The 25101-nt window shown below is 38.1% G+C and overlaps 1 protein-coding gene across 11 annotated transcripts in view; it reads right to left on the reverse strand.

Moving 5' to 3' along the window:
• The window catches only part of MCTP1 (multiple C2 and transmembrane domain containing 1), a 556529-nt gene that overhangs the window by 91021 nt on the left and 440407 nt on the right, over positions 1–25101 (reverse strand). For all 11 annotated transcript variants that reach the window (XR_009694230.1, XM_061152022.1, XM_061152019.1 and 8 more), the window contains one exon: positions 5710–5829. Coding sequence is in view for 10 of the 11 variants with exons in the window: in XM_061152022.1 (XP_061008005.1) it covers positions 5710–5829 (120 nt within the window). In the remaining variant the exon portion in view is untranslated. The remainder of the gene's footprint in view (positions 1–5709; positions 5830–25101) is intronic.

The raw sequence follows: 25101 nt of genomic DNA on the forward strand, positions 1-25101 counted from the left end.
ATGGTCATCAGGGTTCAGGGCACCCGCCCGGACAGTGAGTGGTCATCTGGCACATCTAAGCGGTTGAACAGCTTGAGAGGGGTCATAAGCGATGACATGTTTTACTGACACGCGATCGGTGGTTGGTTTCTTTCTGCTTGTGATTGTGCTGGAAAACTAGAGGTCTGGTGCTTTGCACGATCCTCCTCACGTTTTTGCAAGCTGGTGACCTTCTTAAAAATTTGAGAAAATTGTTGAAACAAGTAGGAAAAAGAAAAGAGTGATCATCTATTTTTAGATGTCTTTACAGGCCGTTATGACTCAGCGCTGCTTCTGTCAAGAGCAAGTACACGGTCTTTTTGGTACTGAGACGCAAACTCAGGAGGCTCTGATCCATGCTACTTTCTGTAAATGATAAAGGCCTCATTTCAGTACCAAGGTTCTGACCACACACCCCAGTGCTTTTTCTATGGAGTCCGCTCCTCTCAGCTCAGCTCTGGTCAGTCTGTTTAGATCCTGTTCAGAATATTTCACATATTCAGTGGTCTGCTTCTTCAAATATTCCACCCTGGACTTCTTTGCAGCTGAGAGTACTGGCTGAGAAAATAATAAATGAGTTTGATTTATAGGAAGTCAGGTCAAACAGTCAGATGTCTCTTTGGTGGTTTGTATCTGGTGGATGATCTGCAGTTGTCCAATCAACAGCATTTATGGTAGCAAAGAAAATGCTCTCCTTATAAGCTTTATTTCTAGACATCAGTGTTCTGGGCCTAATTGGAATAGACCCAACAACAACAAATATATTCAGTGCTCTTCTAAAGGGGAAAAGAAGCGTGGAAGGCTTTGCCATGTGGAGGAACTAATAAAACATTTCAGTATTTACTGAAGTATTTTAGTAGACAGGCTGGGGTTCAACTTGTATCACAGTGAGATCATCAGTTAGAGAATGATTTCATTGATCTAGCCTACTCTTCAGTCTTTTAAAGTCTCCATTGATTAGGCAACTGAGGTTGTTCTGTGGGAGGCATATCTTGACAGTAAAAATGAATGCTCTTTTAAAATGTAATTAAAACATACAGCTTGAAGAATGTTTGAATGCCCAGATATTCAGAGACTTTCTTCACTAATGTGAAGGATTATTATCTCTGATTTACTCTCCCCATGCTCACCTGGGTGGAGGAAGGTACTCCTCCAGGTCATGAAGTTTTCTTTTTTTTAAATGAATGGGGTCACCTGGAGACAAACATGTGACCAGTACCCATTACTGAGAGGTCACCAGGTACCTCACAGGAAGGAATTGGGGATGCCTAGGATTCTCTGTAAGGCTCCAGACACTTCAAAAGTGATGGCTTGGTTAAAGGCATGCCCGAACGTGCACCACAGAGATAACCTGAGTTTTCAGGACAGGGCAGAGCTGGGTTTGAGTTCCACTTACTCTATGGAGATTGTTATTCATCCTCTTTGAGCTTGAATTTCCTCATTCACAAAATGAAGATACAATCATCTAGAATCATCTACTTGATATTGTTATTATAAAGAATTCAAGGAGACCAGGCCTCTAAAAGGTGTAGCAGGGCATTTGATAAATTTAAGAGGCTGAATAGGTACCTGTTCCTCTCCTGAATGAGAGGTGAGGAGGAGATGGGGGATGGAGTGGGGAAAATGAGGGTTTTCAAACTGTCTGTCTGCTCAAAGGTAGAGTTCCTCCTACTGACTGTTCTGAAATGTAAAGGAGAAATGTGCTTGAAAGGTGCCTAGGAAGACCTAGAATAGACCAGATGATAGCCCCAAGAGCAAATTTAATGGACCGGAGGTAAGGAGTGCAAACTTCAGAAAGACTGACAGATCCTAATGCCCTCTCTGCCACTTTCGAACTAACCATGTGCCTTTTGAGCTATTTAATCTCTCTACCCTGTATGTAAAGTAGTAATAATGACACTTGTCTCTGAGTGAGTATAACAGAGCTCTGGTTTGCTTGGCCAACCCATTTCTTTTATCTTGAGACTTGATTTTTCTCTCTCTCAAGGAAGGGTTCTTGTAGCCATGCTTGAAAGAAACTGCTTAATACAGTGCCCAGGGTGTGATGAAGCTTTGGTAATTTTTAAATCCAAAGTAAAGACCACTTCTTGGCATGTACTTCCACAAAATCTCAGTTTATAGTAACTGTAAAGTGGACAATTGCTACCAGCCTAACAGGCAGTGCAGGGGTGATTTCCCCCTGGTTCTGGAGTGATGGCTCAAACCAGGGGAAGTATGACATTCCTATCTTCATATCCCCTTCAAGCCCGAGACATCTCTGAATGAAGTTTATGTTAAACAGTTTCCTCCGGAAAAGCCTAACAATTCTTATGCTAGAAAGCTTAATGTCATGGTCTGAGCATAGATAGATTTAGATCTAGAATTGCTTATTTTTAACAAGTCTGACTGAGAGACAACGGAGGCAAAATACCATTGCTAACCATACCTCTTTCTCGAGTGCAACTCTAAGTCTATATCATTGGAATGGCTGTTTCTTTATCCTTTCCTCAATGAGTTCTGCTCATTAAATGCCACAAAACTTACTTGGCAAGGGTTAGATCTCATTTTTTTCATTAAAGTAAAACAGACACCACGGTGAGGAAAAAGTAGGGGATTTAAGTTCCTGTGATCCTAAGTCTCCAAAATGGAAGTGGTCTCCCTAATAAACAATAGACAAAGAAATCCTTTTCTATTTTAGTATTAAACTCAACTATCCACTAATATTTTGAAGATAGAATTTTTGCCCATCTATATACTTTTTAATCTTTTAGAGTACTCATTTCCTTTTCTCTCTCTTATGTCACGGAAATATTACCTCCTTTTTGCTCTTTGCCACACAAATTTGAGGTTCATTTTGATTTGTTTACCTTCTATAATTTTCATCCTAGTTGGATTTTCTCAGCTGAAAACGTACAGATGATTTTTTTGTATGTGACAGAATATTCCCCTCCACCCCTACATCCCCTTCTCCTAAAACAGAAAGTTTCCTGGTTTAGAATCAGTCAACAGTATGATTTATGCACTTTAGAGATTCCCTCAAGTTTTCACACATGCTGAAAAATTCTGCATTGTTTTGGGGAAAGCAATAGGGATTTAGGACAAAGTACCGTTCTTTCAATGCTATCCACTATGCAGTAGATAAATAGTCTTTAGGCACAGCATGGCCACCCCTACAAATACTTTCCCTTAATTTACATACATATGAATGTGAATATAGACATATGTGTACATATATGTGTATGAATATATATACACACACATGTGTGTATGTAATCTATAACCAGCAAAGTATAATCCAGGTTTCTTTTCAAAAGGAGCAACCAGTTCAAATGCACAGCTGGGTATGGCAGAAAACACATAATTAGACAAATTGGATTGAAGAGTTACGTAAGGTCTCAACTGAGCCAGTGAATGAGAAGCTGAATGAAACGTTGTGATTGCTGCTCCGGTGCCTAGAAAGAACAGAATATGTGGATATGTGTGTTTTGGGCAAATAAAAGGCAATTACTGGGAGTTATGGAGTGCAGTTGGCATTCCATGCAAGTTAGACTAAAGAACGTTTCACAGTGGGCTGTGCTGGGGAAGAAAATGTTGTCCATGGCTAAAAGGGGGATTCTGTCAGAGACACACCAACAAGGAAGGATGTGCAATTACCATATTGGAGTTGTACTTTGGGGGGAAAAGAGCAGCAGAAAAATTTGCATGATACATAACTTTTCAATAGGCTTATAAAAATTCTCAGAGAATTTGAAGTAGAAGGGTTTACCTTATATATCATTACTTTCCCTCTAAAAGTAGACCTTTCCAGCCAAGACTGGTATATTTTGAAGAAAACAGCAAGCAAAGTCTATAGTTTCAGAATTTTGTTGTTGTTGTTTTACTGAGAATAGTCAAACCAATGACTAAATATTGAAGATAAGCCCCCTCATAGGATTAAGAAGCTGAAATGAAATTACCACTTTTTCTTATTTGCAAACATTATTATTTGCAAATTTGTCTCAAGACAACTGAATGAAAAGTAGATTTTCTTCTCTCTCAACAATCTCCCAGAAATAAATGGGACAAAAAAGCAATTGCCTAAAAGAGTACTATGTTCTTAAAGAAAACATCCTGGATTAATTGACAAAAGTACCTATTAGTCCCCACGATACCATGTGGGACTTGTCTCTCAGTGTGCAAGTTAAATATATATCCACAAAATCCTTGCCAATAATAATAATAATAACTTCTCATCTGTTGACGCTGTCTAACCATTAAAATCTCTCAGAGAAATCTCATGTTTGGTTTGATAAACTTTACAAAAAGTGTTGAATGTTTCTAATTTACAAAACACATGCTAGAAATGGTGGCAAGTACAAAGATGAATAGTTCGTCACTTCACATTTATAACCTCATGAGAGAGACAGAAATATATACAAATAGTATAGGGAAATAAACATGGTGGTTGTTGTTGGCAACTCTGCCATCTACTTGGTAGTTGTGTATCTGGATTTTTCTTTTACTTTGATGTTAAAGAAAATTATTTCAAAAAATATATTTTTCTTTTGTAACCATTTAAAGTATATTGTGCTTGAGTTATTTAAAAGGAAAATTATTTTATGTCATAGGTATGTCTGTGCAAACACTATGATGCTAACTATATTATGTACTACTTTATAATAAAGTAGTATATAATATTACTAAACTTATGATCAAATAGGTCTGTTTCTTACATCATTATGGGCATAATAGTTGGCATAAGTCCTGATTAGAAGTCAAATGGAGGCTTTTAATGGCAAATAAGAAAAGAATCAATGCAATCTGATGTGGACTAATAGCTACCAAATAGATTCTCATGTTTGAAAAACCCTTAAATTACTCTCAACAGCTGTATATAATTATAAAACTTCAAATGTTCTATATGGATAAGACACTTGTGTTTATTTATTTATGACGAGGTTTTGGAAGCAGTTAAGTTTGGTTGGAGTGTAGTGACTGAGATAATCTAAAGAAATGCAGGCTGGTGGGAGAATTACAAACATGATTATAACGTGGCTAGCTTCCGCTTCTCAATCTAAAACTCTTTGAGAGATAAAAGGTCATCTCACACATTCTAAAAACTTTCAAAAATGTCAAAGAGTGCAGGTGAGTTCAGTATAACTTTCCCTAGGTTAAACGAAAGGTCTTAATCCACAAGCCAGTATCCTAATATACCCCTGACACAGATAAGTATATTTCCTGTTGGTCAATGAATGAACATTGAATTAAGGTACTTTTTGCATTTATCTAGGCCAACAACAATCAAGTCTTCTTTTCCTCCAATGGCAGACCACAGAGAAATGTCTTAAATAAAATACATTCATTTGGTCTGACCAAATAATTTTGTGATATTATATCTTAACTCAGAATTCATTCAGACATAAAAACAAATAAGGAGAATAAAAATAAATAATCACTTGGAATAATCAATTTATACTTAAAAATCATAACTTATTCTTTAGTGTATTCTCAACTTTAGTTCCTACCAAAATGATTAATGTTAAAAATAGGCAAATACTTTACATTGTGTTAGAACCAAAGAGTTGTTAGTTTAGAACTGGTAAAACTTTCTGTCAAACTTGAGTATTTATAGACAGAATTTCTGGTGTGCAAAACCAAATGCAATGTTGATCTTGCCAGGGAGACTAAGAATGAGAACAAAAACACATACAAATAAGGAAGTTAGAGACTTACTGTATCCCGTTGCCTGTTATCTTTCCCTGATATTATCAAGAAGTAGTTCCAAGTCAGTAGTAACAACAAAACCAGTGGTATCATGTAGAGCTCAAAGTTCCAGACAACAAAGAGAAAGAGCTGGAGGAGAGAGAAGGGCACAGAAAAAGATGAGTCAACTTTGAATTTCATTAAATGGACTCTCTTATCCATACTGCATTTCAAAAAACAAAACAAAAACACACAACTAAACTTGCAGAACGGAAAGATTTATCTTGAAAACAAAGCCTTGAGAACTTGTTAGGCCTTTTTTCTAAAAGGACAACTGACCCTTGGAAAGTCATGACGATTTTCACTTTGTTGAATTTCTCTGAAGAAAAACTGATATTATCACATTGTCAATGGGGCAATTTTAACTTTTCTCCTCCAGTGAAATTATTGTTAGACTGGCTGAAATCTAGTTTGAAAAAAAAAGCCAGCAAAATGAGCTTCACTACATTGTCAGAAATAAATGGTATATCTGCCTTAATGATATAGGATAAATCACCATTTAATATCAGGGGCTTTTAAAAAAAAAATCTCACTTGGATAATACAACGTAACAAGCGTAATAGGCAGATGAAAATACCACATCTACACCAAGAGTCCTCAAGATTTCACGTAATGAATAAAAGCACTGCTCCCAACAAGTGTAAAAACATTCAGCCTTACCATAGAAATCAAACAGCTATTTTAAAAATGGAGTAATTTTGTCAAAGGGAAATTTTAAATGTCTACTTTAATTATCTTTTAAAACTACCTACTTATCTAAGTATGCAAATGGTTTTTAAAACTGTAAGATTAGAGACTCACTTGGGCTGGCAGAAGAAACCATTCTAAGATCATCCGCATGGTGAAATAACCAGCAATGGATATAAAGTGTGACTCACACTCACTCTCACTCCCCACCAGACCCTCATAACCCTGCACAGACCATCTAAATTCTCTGGGTCTGTGGCCCCTGCTGCCAAATTAAGGTAGTTTAAGTCAGACGGTAGTTTAGTGCTAGATTCCACCCCTAAAGGTAACTAGTCCTCTAACCTCTGGCATGGTATGTCTCTTCCCTTTAGCTTCTTCTGTAAAATGGGAATCCTAAGAGTGTCCCCCTGAGAGGTTGGGAGAATTAGCAGTTGAAATGTGTTTAAGGTTTAACACACTGTTTGGTACTCAGTAAGTGCTCAAAAAAATGACTGTGTAAACGATATCAATATTCTACAAAACTGATGAAACTAACATTTATCAACCGAGGCACTTAGGAAATACGTATTCTAATACTAAAAGGTAGAAAGTATCTGTCTGCTAAGATTTAGCTGAACCAGAGTATAACTGAGAATTTGAGCTGGCTGGTTGGGGTCATGCTGCTATCTTGCGTTTGACAGATCAGAAGAGCTAGGAGCAGTGTCCTAAAGAACCTTCGTATCAAGTACAGCAGCATGGGCTGTTTGCAGCTTTCTTTTTTATTTATTTATTTTCATTTATTTTTATTAGTTGGAGGCTAATTACTTTACAGCCCAGGTTGGAAGCATGAGACAAATGCTCAGGGCTGGTGCACTGGGAAGACCCAGAGGGATGGGATGGGGAGGGAGGTGTTTGCAGCTTTCTTAAGAAACCTGGGAGAAGCCCACAGCCTATTCAAACCACAGAGAAAAGAAACCTGTACAGAGAGGCAGAGGGACTCTGGCCCACGGGCCAGGAGACAGGTTCTGGGCCTTAGAAAGTCACTCTGCCTCAGTGTTTTCACTTCTCAACAGAGCTCTGTAGGCCTGATCACCACTGAATCCCTTCTCTAATATTTTAAATGGCATTACTGTATCATCAGGGTTTTTTTTTTTTAATGTGACATTAAATTTTGAAGACTGTATCTTTCACTGGATTCTTTTATATTCATAACCCACATGGACACCAAAAAGCATAAATAATGGTTTAGTAACCCAAGAAATGAATTTTGGACAGAATTACTTCCTGAATAAGAAAAATCTCAAATATGTTAATGCATGAAACATGAGCCATATCTTCTCTTTCACCAGGGAAGTATAAAGATTTCCAGAAAAGGAAAATATGCCCATTTAATTTTTGAAATATATGTAATATATTTAAAGATGACACAAATTATAACTGATGGCTATGATTATTCTATTAAAGTGTATCTTAAAAATGCACTTTATTCAGGAAGTGATTTAAGGCAAATTTGACAGACATCAACACATATAAAAGAGAGAATTATTTTTGGCTAGGATTCGTATTAATTCTTTGCATATTTATTAGTAAAATTTAGACGATCACTAAAATATAAGCTCTTTAAAGATAGGAACTTTTCCTTTTAGCTCACATTCTATCTGCAGAGCCTAGAATGGTGCTTTCCATTTATTTGTATCTTCAGTTTCTTTCATCAGTGCCTTGTAGTTTTTAGTGATAGGTATTTCACCTTAATTAAATTTATTACTAAGTATTTTATTCTTTTTGATGCACCTGTAATGGGATTGTCTTCTTAATTTCTGTCTCTGATCATACACTGTTAGTGCATTGAACTGCAATACATTTTTATATGTTGACTTTGTGTCATGAAACTTTACTGAATTCATTTATTCTAACAAGTTTTTTTGAGGACTCTTTAGGGTTTTCTATATATAAAACCATGTCATACACAAACAGTGACAGTCTTACTTATTTCTTCTAATATGGATGACTTTTCTTTTTCTTGCTTAATTACTCTTGGTAGCACTTGCAACACTTAGTAAAATAAAACCAGCAAAGTGGGCATCCTAGTCTTGTTCCTGATCTTAGAGGAAAAAGATTTCAGCTTTTCACTATTGAGTATGTTAGCTGTGGACTTATCATATATGGCCTTTATTATGTTGAGGTATGTTGCATCTACATTCACTTTGTTGAGAGTTCTTTTTATCATATATGTATACTGGATTTTGTCAGATGATTTTTTTGCATCTATTGAGATGATCATATGCATTTTAGCCTTTATTTTATTAATGTTTTATATCCTGTTGGTTTATGGATACCGAAGCAGCCTCTGACCCCTGGAATAAATCCCAGTACCTGATCTTTTTAATGTATTGTTGGATTCAGTTTGCTAATATTTTGTTGAGAATTTTTGCATCTGTGTTCATCAGGGAAACTGGCCTGTAATTTTCTCTTATTTTGGGAAAGGAAAGTTCCTTCAATAAATGTTGTTGGGAAAACTGAACAGACACATGCAAAAGAATAAAACCAGACTATCTTACACCATATGCAAAAATTAACTCAAAACAAATTAAAGATTTGAATATTAAGGTCTATAACCGTAAAACTCCTAGAAGAAAACATAGGGAGTAAGCTCCTTCACACTGAACTTAAGTATGATTTTTTTGGATATGACTTCTAAAACAAAGGTAACAAAAGCAAAAATAAACATGTAGGACTACATCAAACTAAGAAGCCCAGCAAAGGAAACAACAAATCATCAGCAAATGAAAAGCCAATCTACTGACTGGGAGAAAATATTTGTAAATTATTAATATACATTTGAGAAGGGGTTAATATTCAAAAATTCATACGACTCAATAGCCAAAAACCAAGCAAACTGATTAAAAAATGGGCAGAGGATCTGAATGGACATTTTTTCAAAGGAGACATACAGAGGGTCAACAGGCACACAAAAAGATGTTAATCATCAGGGAAATGCACATCAAACCCATACTGAGATATCACCTCACATCTGTTAGAATGGTATTGTAAAAAAGGCAAGAAATACAAAATGTTGGTAAGAATGCAAAAAGGGATTCCTTATGCTCTGTTGGTGGGAATGCAAACTGGTAGAGCCACTGTGGAAAACAGTATGGAAGTTCCTCAAAAAATTCAAACACATCTACCATATGATTTAGTAATTCACTTCTGGGTATTTATGTGAAGAAAATGAAAATACTAACTCAAGAAGATATATGCACCCTCATGTTTATTGCAGCATTATTTACAACAGCCAAGATATGGAAATAACCTAAGTGTTCATCAATGGATGAATGGATAAAGATGTTATGTATACAATAGAATACTATTCGACCATCAAAAGAATGGGATCCTGCCAGTTGCAACAACCAAGATGGACCCAGAGGGCGTTATGCTAAGTGAATCATGTTAGTGAAATGAGTCAGATAGAGAAAGACAAACACCCTATGATCTCACATTTATGTGGCATCTAAAGACAAATAGATGAAAAAAACAGGGACTTTGCTGGCAATTCAGTGGTTAGGATTCCATGCTTTTACTGCAGGAAGTACAGGTCCAGTCTCTGGTTGAAATACTAAGATTCTACATGCCCTGTGGCGCAGCCAAAATAAAGTGGGAGGGGGTGGGGGCGGACAAAGAAACCAGATGAACAAAAAAATAACAAAAAACACAGATCAGCAGTTGCCAAAAGTGAGGGAGCTGGGTGAAATGGGTTAAGGAGGTCAGAAGGTACAAAATTCCAGTTATAAAATGACAAGCCATGGGAATATTGTGGATGGCATGGTGACTATAGTCATTAATACTGTAGTGCATATTTGAAAGTCACTAAAAGAATAAATGTTAAAAGTCCTCATCATAAAAAACATACAAACTTATAACTATGTATGGTGAAGGATGGTAACTAGATTTACTGTGGTGATCATTTCACAATATATACAAATATTGAATCATTATGTTGAACCCTTGACAATAATATAACATTATAGGTCAATCAAACATCAATTTAAAAAAAGAGCATGAACGCAGATTAACAATAAAACATATTTATTGAACATCTATGTGCTATATAATACTAGGTGTTCAAAATTAGGATAAGACACAGTCTCTGGATTCATATTGCTAAGAATCAGTAAGAAAAAAGCAATTATTCTCTATAGTACTAGTGATGATACTAATTCTTGTTAATGGTGATGATCCTCTAAGAAAGAGAACCCTCAAAACAAGAAGGGGCCTTTTAGCTTATTCTCTCCACACTGAAGCTGTTTTATTTTTTTCTCCCTGGAGCCCACCTGCACTAAGATGGGATCCTTTCCTTTTTCCTATAAAAACCCAAACACTCCTAGATGGGTTTTCAATGTCTCACGCTGCTGCCGCTAAGTCACTTCAGTCGTGTCCGACTCTGTGCGACCCCATAGACGGCAGCCCACCAGGCTCCCCCGTCCCTGGGATTCTCCAGGCAAGAACACTGGAGTGGGATGTCATTTCCTTCTCCAATGCATGACAGTGAAAAGTGAAAGGGAAGTCGCTCAGTCATGTCCGACTCCTCGCAACCCCATGGACTGCAGCCTACCAGGCTCCTCTGTCCATGGGATTTTCCAGGCAAGAGTACTGGAGTGGGCTGCCATTGCCTTCTCTCAATGTCTCATGAGGGCAGCAGAAGAAGAAAACAGCTCTGAGAAACTTGGAGGCTAAGACAATGCAGGATCTGTCCTTGGTCCTGACCACTCTTTTTCATAGGTTTGGGTAAAAAAAAGAGGGAGAGAGACATAATGGACTAAAATGAGACCAAAGAATTAAAAAAAAAAAAAAAAATCACTGACACATCCTCAGAACATAAATATAAACCATAAAATGCCTAGGATTTTCCCAACATATATATCCAGAAACCCTTTATGCCTGCATGGGACATGGAAAGAGGATCTGGTGATTCTAGAATTTCTCCAGATTAAGCTAGGGCTTCCCTGATAGCTCAGTTGGTAAAGAATATACCTGCAATGCAGGGAACCCTGGTTCAATCCCTGGGTTGGGAAGATCCCCTGAGAAGGCAATGGCTACCCACTCCAGTATTCTGGCCTGGAGAATTCCATGGACTGTATAGTCCACGGGGTCACAAAGAGTTGGACACGACTGAGCAACTTTCACTTTTCAAGTTAAACTAGACAATAAGGACTTCTACACACCTGTAGAGTGTTTAATTTCCCTTGACTTCATCACTATACATGACATCTTTTCCTTATTTTTCTGCTCTTTGTCACAGTCCTCTTGACTTTTCCCCTCTCTCCTCCCAACACTTTTAATAAGGAAATGTGGACTATCTATATTTAACTTTCATAAAATCCATGACTCCATTCCAAATAAAACAGCTAAGTCTTACGTTTGTTTGCCTTGCTCATTAAAAACTAAAACTATTCCAAGAACTTGGTGGTTTTCTTTCTCAAATCACTAGATGGTTGTGATTTACAATTAAAATTCTATATTACAAAATCTCCATGGGACATTAGTCAAATGGTACTAAGTACATAGAACCTTTTTCGTTAGAAAAAGGATATTGTGAGTTTTACACATTGTCTTGGGTAGTAGAAGCTCATTGTTAATTTTCCTTGAACTGTCAGCCATAACCATGGGAATCCCTCAAAAAACTGCTGCAGTGTGGTAGATGAGAAAAAGCACAGGTGTGCAAACTAGGCCCATGTTTGTATCCAATTTCACTAGTCCTTAACTATGTGACTTTAGGCTAGTCACTAGAATAATCTTAGTTTTCGCTTCCGAAAAATGGAAACTGCACTATTTACAGATTTGAGATGGAAGTAGCCTAGTGCTCAGACCTATAAGATGCTCAATAAGCATTAGTTATTATTACAAGCAATATTATTATATTGGCTCATACCACATGTAACATTTTTGGCACTCTTGAAGCTTATCACTGTTCCTATACCACTTTAGCATCCATAGAATGGATTCAAGCAAAAGAGCTATGTTTAGAAAGCTATGTCAACTATAATGGAAGAGATGATGAAGTGAGTGCCATTTTCAGTATTTTTCTATTTAACTTATAGTGATTAGATGCAGTGATGACCCCAATTTGTTGAAGTCTCCCTGTATTCAGGCCTTTTGAAATCCTCTCCCATGATGACACTGAGATTAGACATAGGGCTTGTTTTGGCCAAGGGAAGAGTTGTAAAAATGCTGAACAGAGGCTTAAAAAGTACTTGCTCACTGGGTTTTCCCCTCTGCTGTCTTCAAACCCTGAGCCACCACGTCAAGAAGCACAGGCTGGTCTGCTGAATGAGAGGCACGTGATGCAGTTGTTTGCATCGCCCCAGGATCCAAAAGTATCTAGAAGCAGAACTGCCTACCTGATAGGAAGCTGACCAGAGATACACAAGTGAGCCCAGAGGAGAACAAAATCAATATTCAGCTGAGCCTCATTCGGCTTGTTCACCTACAGAACCATCGCTAAATGCATGGCAGTTTTTTTATGCTACCAATGGCATGGTTATACAGCAAATGTTAACTGATGTATATTCTCACCATGGAGACAGTGTGATATAATAAAACATGGTCTGAACCAGGAGCCTGAAGAAGTGGTTTCAGATCCAGTTCCGCTATTTGATCATCATAAGACCTTGGGCAGGTCGGTTTTTCTCTTTTATTTTAGTCTATCATCTATAAAATGAAGATGGTAATACCTATTTCACAAGTTGCCTGTGGGCAACAAGTGATGTAACACATGTACAAATACTTTATTATAAAGCAGTATATTAACGTATGTACTATCAATTTATGCTTTTCATATTTAAAATTATTTCTGAAAAATTACAGTGACTTTATAAAATAGTACTCCAAGATAAGTCAACCTGATAATTGTTCTCTGAGCAGTTATAGAAGATGGGTGGTGTTTCTAAGACAGATTTCTGTGTGGTCTGGAAAGAAAGAGTTTGCTGGAAGGAAGTCATAAGTATTAAACTTAAAAGTGGTTGCAGTGAAATTTTTTTTACTCATAATCAGAGCAAGAAAAATCTAGATCTTTATGGAGACTCACTAGTGCTGGTAAATGATATTAGCACACATTATAGAAGTTTTGAATTGAAAAAATTAAGTTTTTAAATGTTAACATTTTTTTAACAACCTCATGCCCTTAGATATAAAAGTATCTTGTTCTGAACAATCAATTTAATGAATGTCAATTCCTGTCCACAAATTTTTCACTTTTACATCCAGATACCTTTTATCTAAATCAGTGTTATCTTGCCTATGATTTTTATCACTAACATCACAAAACACAATCCTACAATATCTATTTGGGCCAGGCTTTAAGAGCAACCTACATTTTAATTGGTAAGTATTCTGAATGGCTCTTTTGAAAATCTGAAAGGTAAATGACATAATTTGTCCTAACAAGGATCATATCACACTGCATAAAGTGAACTTTAGAGGGAAAGTCCCACATGGCAGGCCTGGAAGGCTGAGACTATTTTCATTTTACAAAGGAGAAAACTGAGGACGAGGAGGTTGAGACTTGTCCAAGGACATCCTCTACTGAGTGGCAGAGCCAGCTGACGCCCAATCCAGTGTGATTTTCCCACAAGGCTCTGCTGCCTCTAAGGTAAAGCATCTCACAGTGAATGCCGATGATCTGAAGGTATCAATTGTTTAGGGACTGATTATTCCAATTTGTAGACTTCATTTCTTCTCCTTCCTCTTGCTCTGGGATAACCACTTTTGCAATCGTGCAAAGAAATGGAATACCACTTTCGGGTGCTCTGGTAACAGTGTGGCATGGCAAAGAGGTCAAATACTAATGGTCAGAATGAGTTTTGGGGAGCCAATTTCATTATTCCTTTTCGTGACTGTCTGAATAATCAAAGTCAGCTATTCAGAAGGTTCTTATTAAGTGGGGTTTTCTTCTGTCCAAAATGTTTAGAAGAGGTTAGCAAGGTGGCTGTAAAGGCAAAGACTGGAAAATGAATGAGCCAATTACATTTTACAGGCCAAAAAAAAAAAGCCTTACTTTTTCACATGAAGGTTAAACAAACAAAAAGACCCTTTCTACTCAGAAGCTAATGAAGGTGGGCCAGGGCTTTTCACTTACATTTAAATAAGGCAAATTATATGAAGTAGAGTCTGAATCAAAATATTCAGGTTTTATAGCAACACCATTTCTTAGGAGGCACAAGATGTCTGATTTCTCTTTCTTTGAGCCTGGGGTTTTAAGAGTCCCGGGCAGGACTGGGCCATCCACCTCATCCCATCCATTGATGCTCCCATTGAAGTGCGGTGGAAGACGCCTGCCTTCAAGGATCATTCACTGCAGCAGAGGAGCATCTCTGGGGGAGCGCGCTTCAAAAAAAAAATCATTTAAGTTGGAATATTGAATATCCTATTCTTCTGCAAACTACAGTATATTTTAAAAAAGAAATCTCATCCAAAATGATTAACACTTCCTACTGTTCAGGAAAAAAAGCCTGCCCTTTCAGACTAACAGCTGTGAGTCATTAGTTCTCCAGTGATGAGATGTGTTTGATGAGTATTTTTCTTTCTAATTAAGAGATGAGATTCTCTATTTGACTGTCTCTTCAGAAAGAAGTAAAGAGAAAATGCTCTGCCTACATGGAAAGGCCATCTCCTACAAAACAATTAATTATTTCACAGCCCTTTTAGAAAATCCTTTTCCTCCCTAATTTCATTTTTTTTTCTTAAACTTAACACATTTGCGACCCTCAGTGTTAACCCATTTCCACCCGACCTGCACCCTCTCATGCTTTCCTGTTTCAACATTCAAAAATGTCTATTTCAGATGAAACAGAATGAGGAAATGTATCAAAAGTACACACATGCTTATGCTCACAGCATTTGGTGTGAGAATTGTTGCTGATGTGAGAGAGGCCTCAGATTAGAAAGATGATAAATGTAGACGGTTTGCCTTTTGAAGAATTAGGCAAAGCTTAAAAAAAAATTGTAAGGGGCCTAGCGACATATAAAAACTGATTTTGATGATTAATCCTTACAAGGAAACTATTTTACTTCTACCATTAAGAATGTCTTTAAAGAGGAAAACTAGTGGATGTAAAGTGGAACCAAAAACGTTTGTTTGTCTTTTCTTTTTTGAAAAAGCCATCAGCAAAGGTTATAGAATTCCTGAATTAAAAACCTGATCTGTTTTTAAAAATTAAAAACTGTTCCTAAGAACAGCAGGGAGCAAATGAAAGCACTATTTGCCAATCAGTCCCATCAACTGCCTCCTTTATATCCTTTTTGGCACAAAGAAAGAAAGAAAGGGGAGGAAGGGAAGAGGGTCAACTTTCCACTTCTCCCACCAGGGCACATCTGGAAACATGTGGGGTATTTTTATTTATCACAATGACTTGGGTGATAACAGAGGTAATACCAACATTCGTTGGGTGGGGCATGGGTGTGAAACACTATGAAATATGTGGGACAGTTCCCCCCAATAAAAATTCCTGTCCCCAATGCTAACAATATTCCTCTTTGAGAAACATCGCCAGTTTTCACATAGACACCAGGCTACCCCACAACTAACTTAGAAAAGAAGAAACAGGTATGTACATATGCATACAAGTAGGTACACGGAAGAAGGCTAGGTATGTTTCCTAGATGATGGCATGAGGGTACCGGAGAAAACGAAATGTGCTCGTTCAGATAGATTTGCACTAGACTGTTTCTCTCCATCATTAATATTCACTACTTCTTTAAAAAATCTGTCTAAAGAAGAACTGGGTGGCGGTGGGGAGGGGGGACCACTCTGCCCACTTACTCTCCCCTGGATTAAATTAGGCTCTACACAGCATCAGGGACTTCAGAACTTCATCTTCTGGGAAGGAGGTGGTCTTGCCTGGATTTTAACAGCCAGATGGTATCACCACTTGTTCTCAGGTCTTTATTTATGGTTGATTCCACTAAAACTTTTGGTACCACCTCCATCAACAGAGGAGAGAAGATAGGCAATTATGGACCTGATTAATTCCCAGCCTCGCGATAGCCTTTTGAAGGTAGTTTTGAAGTAGGACATACTCCTCTCTTGAAGAGAAGCTCTGCTTTATTTGGAAAATTTTTGAAAATAAGTTGGTGACAACCTTAAACCCAGTGGATTGCTCCACCTTGTTTAGCTGTTTCCTAGGGTTCTTGCCACACTGACCCAGGGAAACTGATTGGCTCATATATATGCTTATATCCAGTGGTTTTTCTCCCTCCTCCAATCAGAATGAGAACCAAGATGATTGCCTCTACTGCTTTCTTTTTGAATAGTTACAACCAGATACCAAACTGACAAGACCTGTTGTGTATGTGCTGGGGTGGGGAGTGGTTATGTGTTTAAAGGAAAAAAGTCAAAGTGTACTCTCTACCAAATGATCACTTATATTGATTAGGCAAAATATGTCAAGAGAACCATCTGTCTCTGTTGTTCTGGTGACAGAATGAGATATATGGTCAGGAGTAGAAAAAAATTATATATTGGTTGATTTATTGGCAAAGCTTTGAATTGAATCTACATACAATGTGTCTGCATGCATGCTCAGTTGGGTCCAACTCTTTGTGACCCCATGGACAGTAGCCCACCAGGCTCCTCTGTCCATGGGATTTTCCAGGCAAGAATACTAGAGTGGGTTGCCATTTCCTCCTCCAGGGGATCTTCCTGACCCAGGGATTGAACCTGCATCTCTTGCATCTCCTGCATTGGTGGCTGAATTCTTTACCGCTGAGCCATTGGTGAAGCTTGCAACTTACTTCGTTTGTTTACTGATGGTGTTAAAAAATCATTGTTTGTTCAGATGTACTTAGATCATTTATAAATACATATCAGAAAGTTCCAGTTCTTCACTTCGTGAAACTGTACACAGGGCTTTGGAAGTTGCTGCCTGAAACTTTAAAGTCTACCATCGTAGTACATCCGGGCCTTTTTGAAAATCACAGCTTGGCTTCATCTATTAAAGAAACAAGCGTGACAACAAGCTAGGACTCATCTGAAGCTGTCTTACTTATGACTCAGAGAAATATCTACTGAAGAATCTCAAAAAATGGACCAAAACAAGCTCAAAGATGGTGCTATCAACTAATCATAGTGGAATGCACCCTACTCTCCTCGATGGAGATATTATATCAATAGAATCTGCCAGCCGGAAGGCTTGGGAAGTATTTATTTATTTAGATTTTTTTCTTTTTCAGTTTACAAGTTGTACCACTACTTCATGTCATTTTTTAAATCAAAGTCAGAGATGAAAGGCTCTGGCTTTGCTTTGAGAACCCTGACAACTCCAAAATGTAAAGCCCAGAGTGTGTCCTACTAGCGCATCGCTTCAACCACACATGAATAACTGATAAGCAATCCCAGCAATGTTGTGAGTTTCATGTTGGTAAAAGTTTGGATGTAGGATGCAAGTGACAAATGCTTTCACATGCCTGGAGAATGTTGATTCTCTGCGATCCCTTTCACTGGAAATTAGTACTTTACCTAGTAGTTATAAACTTACCACAGAACCAAGCACAGTTATGTTTTTTATTTTAATAGCTTCATCATTCATAGAGATTCTGCTTATTCAAAAACAGGTTGCATGCAAAGTTGTCCTTGCAGATTACTTATCAACACATATTTATCATTATGAATGACCAAACATGAACAATAAAGAGGAACTGGTTAATTGGTATTATTTGGTCCCTTAGGAGGTTGTTGGTCTCAAGTAACAATTGCTCTTAAAAAATATTTAAGGTACGTCAAAAAACATAGAATAAATAAGGTTATTAAGCTGCCTGAAGCTTGTCTTTTCCTAGAATCCCATTTCTCCATGATCCAACAGGTTTTGAAGGGACTCATGGAATTTTCCAGGCAAGAATACTGGAATGGGTTGCCATTTCCTTCTCCAGGGGATCTTCCTGACCCAGGGATTGAACCCAGGTCTCCAGCACTGCAGGTGGATTCCTTACCATCTGAGCCACCAGGAAAGCCCTATTAAGACTATCTTACTAGTGTAGGTAAAGAACATTTCATGCTTGAATTATTTTCTAATTAAAAAAAGGGGGTGATTTAAATGTTGTCTCTCAATTTGTTTCTGTTTTTTACTTGTCTCTAGCGCCAATGAAAAAGGCCTATTTTTCTATGATATGCAAGTCATTATAGAATGTTCTAATAGCCCTTCCTGTCTTTTAACTTCTTACACTATTATTTAATAAAACTATTGGATTAAATGTGATAGTTAGGGATATTGTCATACAAATGTGCCATTTTAATGTACTTTCTAGGGCTTTGGAAGTGCTGTAAATGTTAAGGCATATTAAAGATAGTTATCCTTTCAGTTTTTAAAGAAGTTACTCTATTATCATTACTATTTTTGAAGCAGGTTCTTGATCAACTTCCCTCTTTGTGTGTGTAAATGCTGTATGCAGAGAGACAAATCTGATACAATGTTTGCTGATGTACCAAATGTAAATTTTTCCCTAAGCTTGAAATCTGGCTTTCAAGCTCATGAACAGGTACAATATTTAGGGCAACAGCTGGTACTTCAGTTGCTCATGGGGGGAAAACTCCCTCTGTTCCATAAGACATGCCAGAAAATAAGTATACCCAGCAGCTATCTAACAAGCCAAACACATGTTAGTGAAGTCTGCAATACCAGTTACTTTAAAAATTAGTCCTGGGGTCTTCATACTCCACCTATCTCACTGAAGAGAAACAGAAACACCGTGAAAAAAGCAGATGATCAATCATGGGAAACTGCTTTTTCATCTAGTAGCTGGTATGCCGAGGGTTGTTCTCTGCCAAGTTTGGGGATGTTTGGTACCATTCTGATTTTTTTCCACTCAAATCATCTCCCTCACACTTATCCAACTTGCCATGATTATCTGTCCTGGGCTACTGATTTCTGATCTTTCTTTTTAATCCCTCATGACATAACCTCACTGTAACTGCAGCTTATTTTTGATCCAGATTTAATATCTTCATTTCAATCTTAAAATCACAGAGCCAAAGTCAGAAAGCATGTTTTTAAATGTTCACCCTCATAAATAGATTTAAGACCTAATAATATCATATATTTCAGCAATCTTACCAGTTTCTGAAACTTCATCTCTCATTCTGTCTTGTAATTTTCTAATTTTCTCCTTCACTGGTCTCTCCCCCCACTCCGATCCCTCTGTTCTGGAAAAACTTCAAGAGTTATGTTTAGCAGCTCTAGCTATGTCTGAACATTTCTGTTTGCAATTCAAATAATCATCTCAGGCTGATTTTAACAGCCTCCTTTACGCCACTCCATCTTTTACCCTTGCTGTGTAATGTTTACTAATGAATGTCTTTCTCTCATTTCTTAGCAGATCCAAGTGGTCTAGTTACCACACGGGAAGCCTAGAGGTTTGAACACTAAGTATACATTTCTCTTGGCTATTTTCCACACCCCTAAACATTTTCTTCAGTTGCAATAGGGCTTGTGTTTCAATGGTAACAGAAGTTATCAGAGAACACTAGTTTAGACAGCAAGCAAGCCGCACTCCAACTGTTCAAACAGCCTGACTTTTACAGTAAAAGGAAAGGCCCTGGGCCAAGACCACTGAGATGAGCAGGTATTTTTAGTTCACTTGTAGGCCAGCTCTAATGTAATTCTGAAATGTTTTCTTCAAACCAAACCCAACTTTTTCAGGGCTGTCCAAATCTGTTTTCTTTTATAGCAAGTACAAATTCTTGGAGCAAGGAAAGCATGAGTATCATTTGCAATGCTGCTGCATGTCTATGGTGTTGATGCTCGATGGCTCAAATTAGTCCGCAAAACAGATGAGCGCATTGTAATTAGCTCTTGTCAAACTGTTAGAAATACAAAAACCATTTCCACTGTAATAAAAATTATGAAAAAGAAAAATCTCTCTTATCATTTTCAGCCAAAATAGTTCCTGAAATGTCTGGTAGTTTAGGATTCCAGAGTTCTAAAAGAAGGCCATTTCATTTTCAGAAAAGCTTTCATTTCATTGACATGGGGAGACTCAGATGTATCATCTTTCAGGCATTTCTGTTGTTATATTTGATGGGGTTTTCAACCTCATTTCTAAAAATGACCTGACATGAGTGGACACATTTCATTGGGCCCCAAAGCACTAACACACCATTCTCAACAAGCAGAAACTTTTGTGAGTATTTTTTTAATCAAGAGTTTTTGAACTTTTTCTATCAGTGTGCTACCATCAGTTTTATCAAAGAACTAAATACTTCTTTTTGTTTAAACAAAGGAGGACATTCAGAGGGCATACCTATAGGTTCAGATGGGACAGCTTTGATGTTAAACTCCCATGTGATGATCATTAGTTTCTTTACTTTTTATATGTTTCTTGCTGACAAATTATTGGAATATTCATTGACAGAACAGTGACATAAAAGACTATTTTACTTAACTTTTAAGTTATTCACAAGCTTCAGGAGGGTACTGGAACTTAACACCTTCTCAAAGAAAAATATGAGCTATTAACAGGTGGATGTTTCAGAAAGTAAACTTAAAAACTAAAGCAAAAGGTAGTGTAGTTTGAGATTAGGTCAGACAAATCCAAAAAACAAACAAAAAAAACCCCTGTCCCCTTCTACTTGCCTTCAGAACTTTCCCAAAGATATCTTCAGGTATACTTTTGGGAGTGAGCAGGGTGGTAATTAATTAATTTCATCTATCTTTAAAAGTAATAAAATCACTATATCCAAAAGTTAGCAAAAAATTGATCCTAATGCTAAAACCATAAAACAGCTAGAAGAGGGGCTTCCCTGGTGGCTCGGTGGTAAAGAATCCGCCTGTTAGTGCAGGAGACACAGGTTCGACCCCTGGTCCAGGAAGATCCCACATGCTGCAGAGCAACTAAACCTGTGCACCATGATACTGAGCCCTCGGGCCACAGCTGCTGGAGGCCACGTGCTTAGAGGCCCATGCTTCCTAGCAAGGGAAGCCTCCATCACCGGAAGCCTGGGCAACGCAACCGGAGAATAGCCCCTGCCTGCACGGCGACAGAGACCCAGCTCTGCCACACATACATACTATACATCACTTCTTTAAAAAAGGACAGAGGAACTTTAAAAAAAATATCAAGAAGAAAACATAGTAGAAAAGAGTTGAGCTGGGTGAGGAATTCGTATGTATAACACTAAAAACCAAAACCTAAACATATATTTAAAAATGAGACTGCATGAAAGTTGAATACTTTGGTGCTTCAAAAGACACTATTAAGAGACTGAAAAGACTAACCACATATTTGGAGAAGACCTGCAAATAATTTATCTGATAAAAGACTTGTATCCAGAGTATATAAAGAACATTAAAGGCTAAATTAAAAAAAAACTCAATTAAAAAATGGACAAAAGATTTGAATAGACATTTCACCAGGGCAAACACACACATGTGTAATAAGCCAATGAAGCTCAACACTGTTAGTCACTAGGGAAATGTAAATTAAACCACAATGAGATACTGCTTCACATCCACTAGAATGGCTGTAATCAAGGCAGAAAGTAGTAAATTGTGAAGAAACAGAGAAACTAGAATGCTCACACATTGCTGGTGAGGATGTAAAATGGTACAGTCATTTTGGAAAATAGTTTGGTAGTTTCTTAAAAGGGTAAATGCACATAAACTTAACATCAGTTCAGTTCAGTTCAGTTCAGTCGCTCAGTCTTGTCTGACTCTTTGCAACCCCATGAATCGCAGCATGCCCAGCCTCCCTGTCCATCACCAACTCCCGGAGTTTACTCAAACTCATGTCCATCGAGTCGGGGATGCCATCCAGCCATCTCATCCTCTGTCGTCCCCTTCTCCTCCTGCCCCTAATCCCTCCCAGCATGAGGGTCTTTTCCAATGAGTCAACTCCTCACATGAGTTTGTGAAACTCCAAAGTATTGGAGTTTCAGCTTCAGCATCAGTCCTTCTAATGAACACCCAGGACTGATTTCCTTTAGGATGGACTGGTTGGATCTCCTTGCAGTCCAAGGGACTCTCAAGAGTCTTCTCCAACACCACAGTTCAAAAGCATCAATTTTGTGGCACTCCGCTTTCTTCCCACAAACCAACAATTCCACTCCTAATTATTTACCTAACAGAAATGAAAGCATGCGCCCATGTGAAGTCTTATCTGTGAATGCTCATCTACAACAGCATTACTCATGTTACCCCCAACTACAAACAACCCAACTGTTTGTCAATGGGTGAATGGATAATCAAAATGTACTATATCCATACAATGGTATACTACACCAATAAAAAGAAGGCACCCCTGACACATTCTTCATGGACTCAGAATTACCAACTAAACGAAAGAAGTCAGAGGTAAAGGACTACACTTACATGATTTTATTCATGTGTAATGTCCAGAAAGGCAAGTCACTAGAGACAGAAAACAGGCCAGTGGTTGCTGAGGGCTGATGGTGCAGATGATTGTAGTTGATGTGTGTATGTGTGTGAGTGGCTCAGTCGTGTCTGACTCTGCGAGCCCATGAATTGCAGCCCACCAGGCTTCTCTGTCCATGGGATTCTCCAGGCAAGAATACTGGAGTGGGTTGCCATTCCCTTCTCCAGGGGATCTTCCTGACCCAGGGATCAAACCCTGGTCTCCTGCATTGTAGGCAGGTTCTTTACGGTTTGAGATACAGTAGGGGAGTCCTTGTAGTTGACATGAGGGGTTGTACAACTGTAAATTTACTGATAATCAGGGAACTGTACACTTAAAATGGGTACGTTTTATGGCATATAAGTTACACTTCAGTAAAGTTGTTTAAAAAGTGATAATTTCGGTGGAGGTAATTCCAATCCAAAGAACAGAGAGAAACTAGGCCAAGGCAATGAATGATCAAAGATCTTGGAGGTAGTTTGCCAACCCGCTCAAAATATTTAAAATGCCAGTTGATGACACCATCTACATGATGGTTCTTCTAACAGTTGCTGCTCCGTTGAGTTTAGAGACGTTCCACAAAAGCTATTCAGAAACAGCTAAAGTAAGTATCAACATCAATCATGGCTAGTTATAATCGGAAATGCAACATCTTAGAGGTAGGCAATGAAAAATGTAATAAAATGTTTGCAATACTAATGTGAGACTATTATTACAATGAGTTTTAAATTCCCAGGATAAAATATGATCCATTTTGGAAAGAACATGTTGAATTCCTTACCCTATGAATAAAGAATGGCCCAAAGGATGAACAAAAAATGCTAAGGAAAACTCAGTCCGAGAAGATAGGGAAAAAAGGAAGGAAGGAAGGACAGCTTAGAGCAACAGGCTGGATGGAAAAAAAAAATCAGATAAAGCAAAACGGAATTAAATCTTCGCATAGGAAAATGAGGATAGAGCTAAAAGGTCATCTTCCCATTTTGCCCACAAGAAAGCTCTCTGGTACTGCTCAAATATGACAGTGTTTTCTTCCTTTGCAATCATGCTGAGGAGCTCTTTCAATTTGGGCCCAGAGACTTCGGTGTTCATTTGAATTCTTCAGTGACGTCTATTACCAAGTAATCTACAGTACCAGCTATCAGGAAATAAAACTTTTCCATCCACCAACGTAGCAGGAAAATGTTAGGAGGGATTTGTTTTATTTTTCTGGTCAGCAACAGTCAGCAGCTCCCTTTGGTTGGTTGGGTTTGTTTTTCTCGGTATACTACATCAAGCAAATAGAAGGGAAAACTGCTGAACCCAGCAGGAAGAGTGAAAAAAATCTGAAAACCGCTTCCAACTGTTTTTATTCCTGTACTTTGAAAACTCTAGGCTAATCCTGTATCTTCCTAGACTGCTGCATACATGTCTCGGATTTTTTTTTTTCCTGCAATAAAGCTTACTACGAGTGTTTGTAAGTTAACTAAATTAGAGCAGGCATGAAGAAGCAGGTGAGCCCTGGCAGATTTCCCGTTGTTTTCACAGGCATTTTCCTCTATCAATTGCTGCAGTCTACACTGGCTCCCTGTTCTGCTGTCTGGGCCGCAGAGCTATTCTATCTCCGGGGGCCGCAGGTGTGGCTTTGTGCTCTTAAGCGCACGACACGGGGCCAAATACAGCTCACCTTTCACCGTTTATGTTGTGGCAACATTGCACTTCTTTCATTGACACTGTTGCTTTCAGATGTGACCGACCACACTTGGTGCTGAAGTGTTCATCACCTTTCTCGCTCTAATAAAGAGATCGACTTAGTGGCAACTCTGGGTTCAGCGTTCACTGGTGTAATAAGTGAGAGGGACACGTTTCCTCTTCTCTAGCTCCTTTGTGATCTAGAGCAGGCAGGGAGAGCTGCATGGCTTCTAAACATTAGCTAGAAAAGAGCACCTCTACTGCACATCACAGCAAAAGTAAATGGATTGGGGCTGGTGTCAAAGAGAGGGCAACAGACCCCCTAAAAACAAAACCCAGGGCATGGAACTTTCTGGGTTGTCTATATGGCTCTGTTTCTTTCTCTTTTATGACTAACCCATGCAAAATAAAGTGTCACTGGCATATATACAGAGAGGCAGAACCTAAGAGGGAACACTGTAAAAAGGTAAAATAAAAAGGGCTAAAAAAATGTTTTCTATGACTTCTGCCGCCAAACAGTTAAGGCTTTTTCTATTGAGAAACTTATGGATAATGAGAGCCCCGAATCAGCTAAAAAATGTCAGTGTTAAGGATAAAATAGGTTATGCATAAATACATTTACCAAGTTATCAT

The sequence above is a fragment of the Dama dama genome, chromosome 9, assembly GCF_033118175.1.
Source record: "Dama dama isolate Ldn47 chromosome 9, ASM3311817v1, whole genome shotgun sequence".
Lineage (NCBI taxonomy): Eukaryota > Metazoa > Chordata > Mammalia > Artiodactyla > Cervidae > Dama > Dama dama.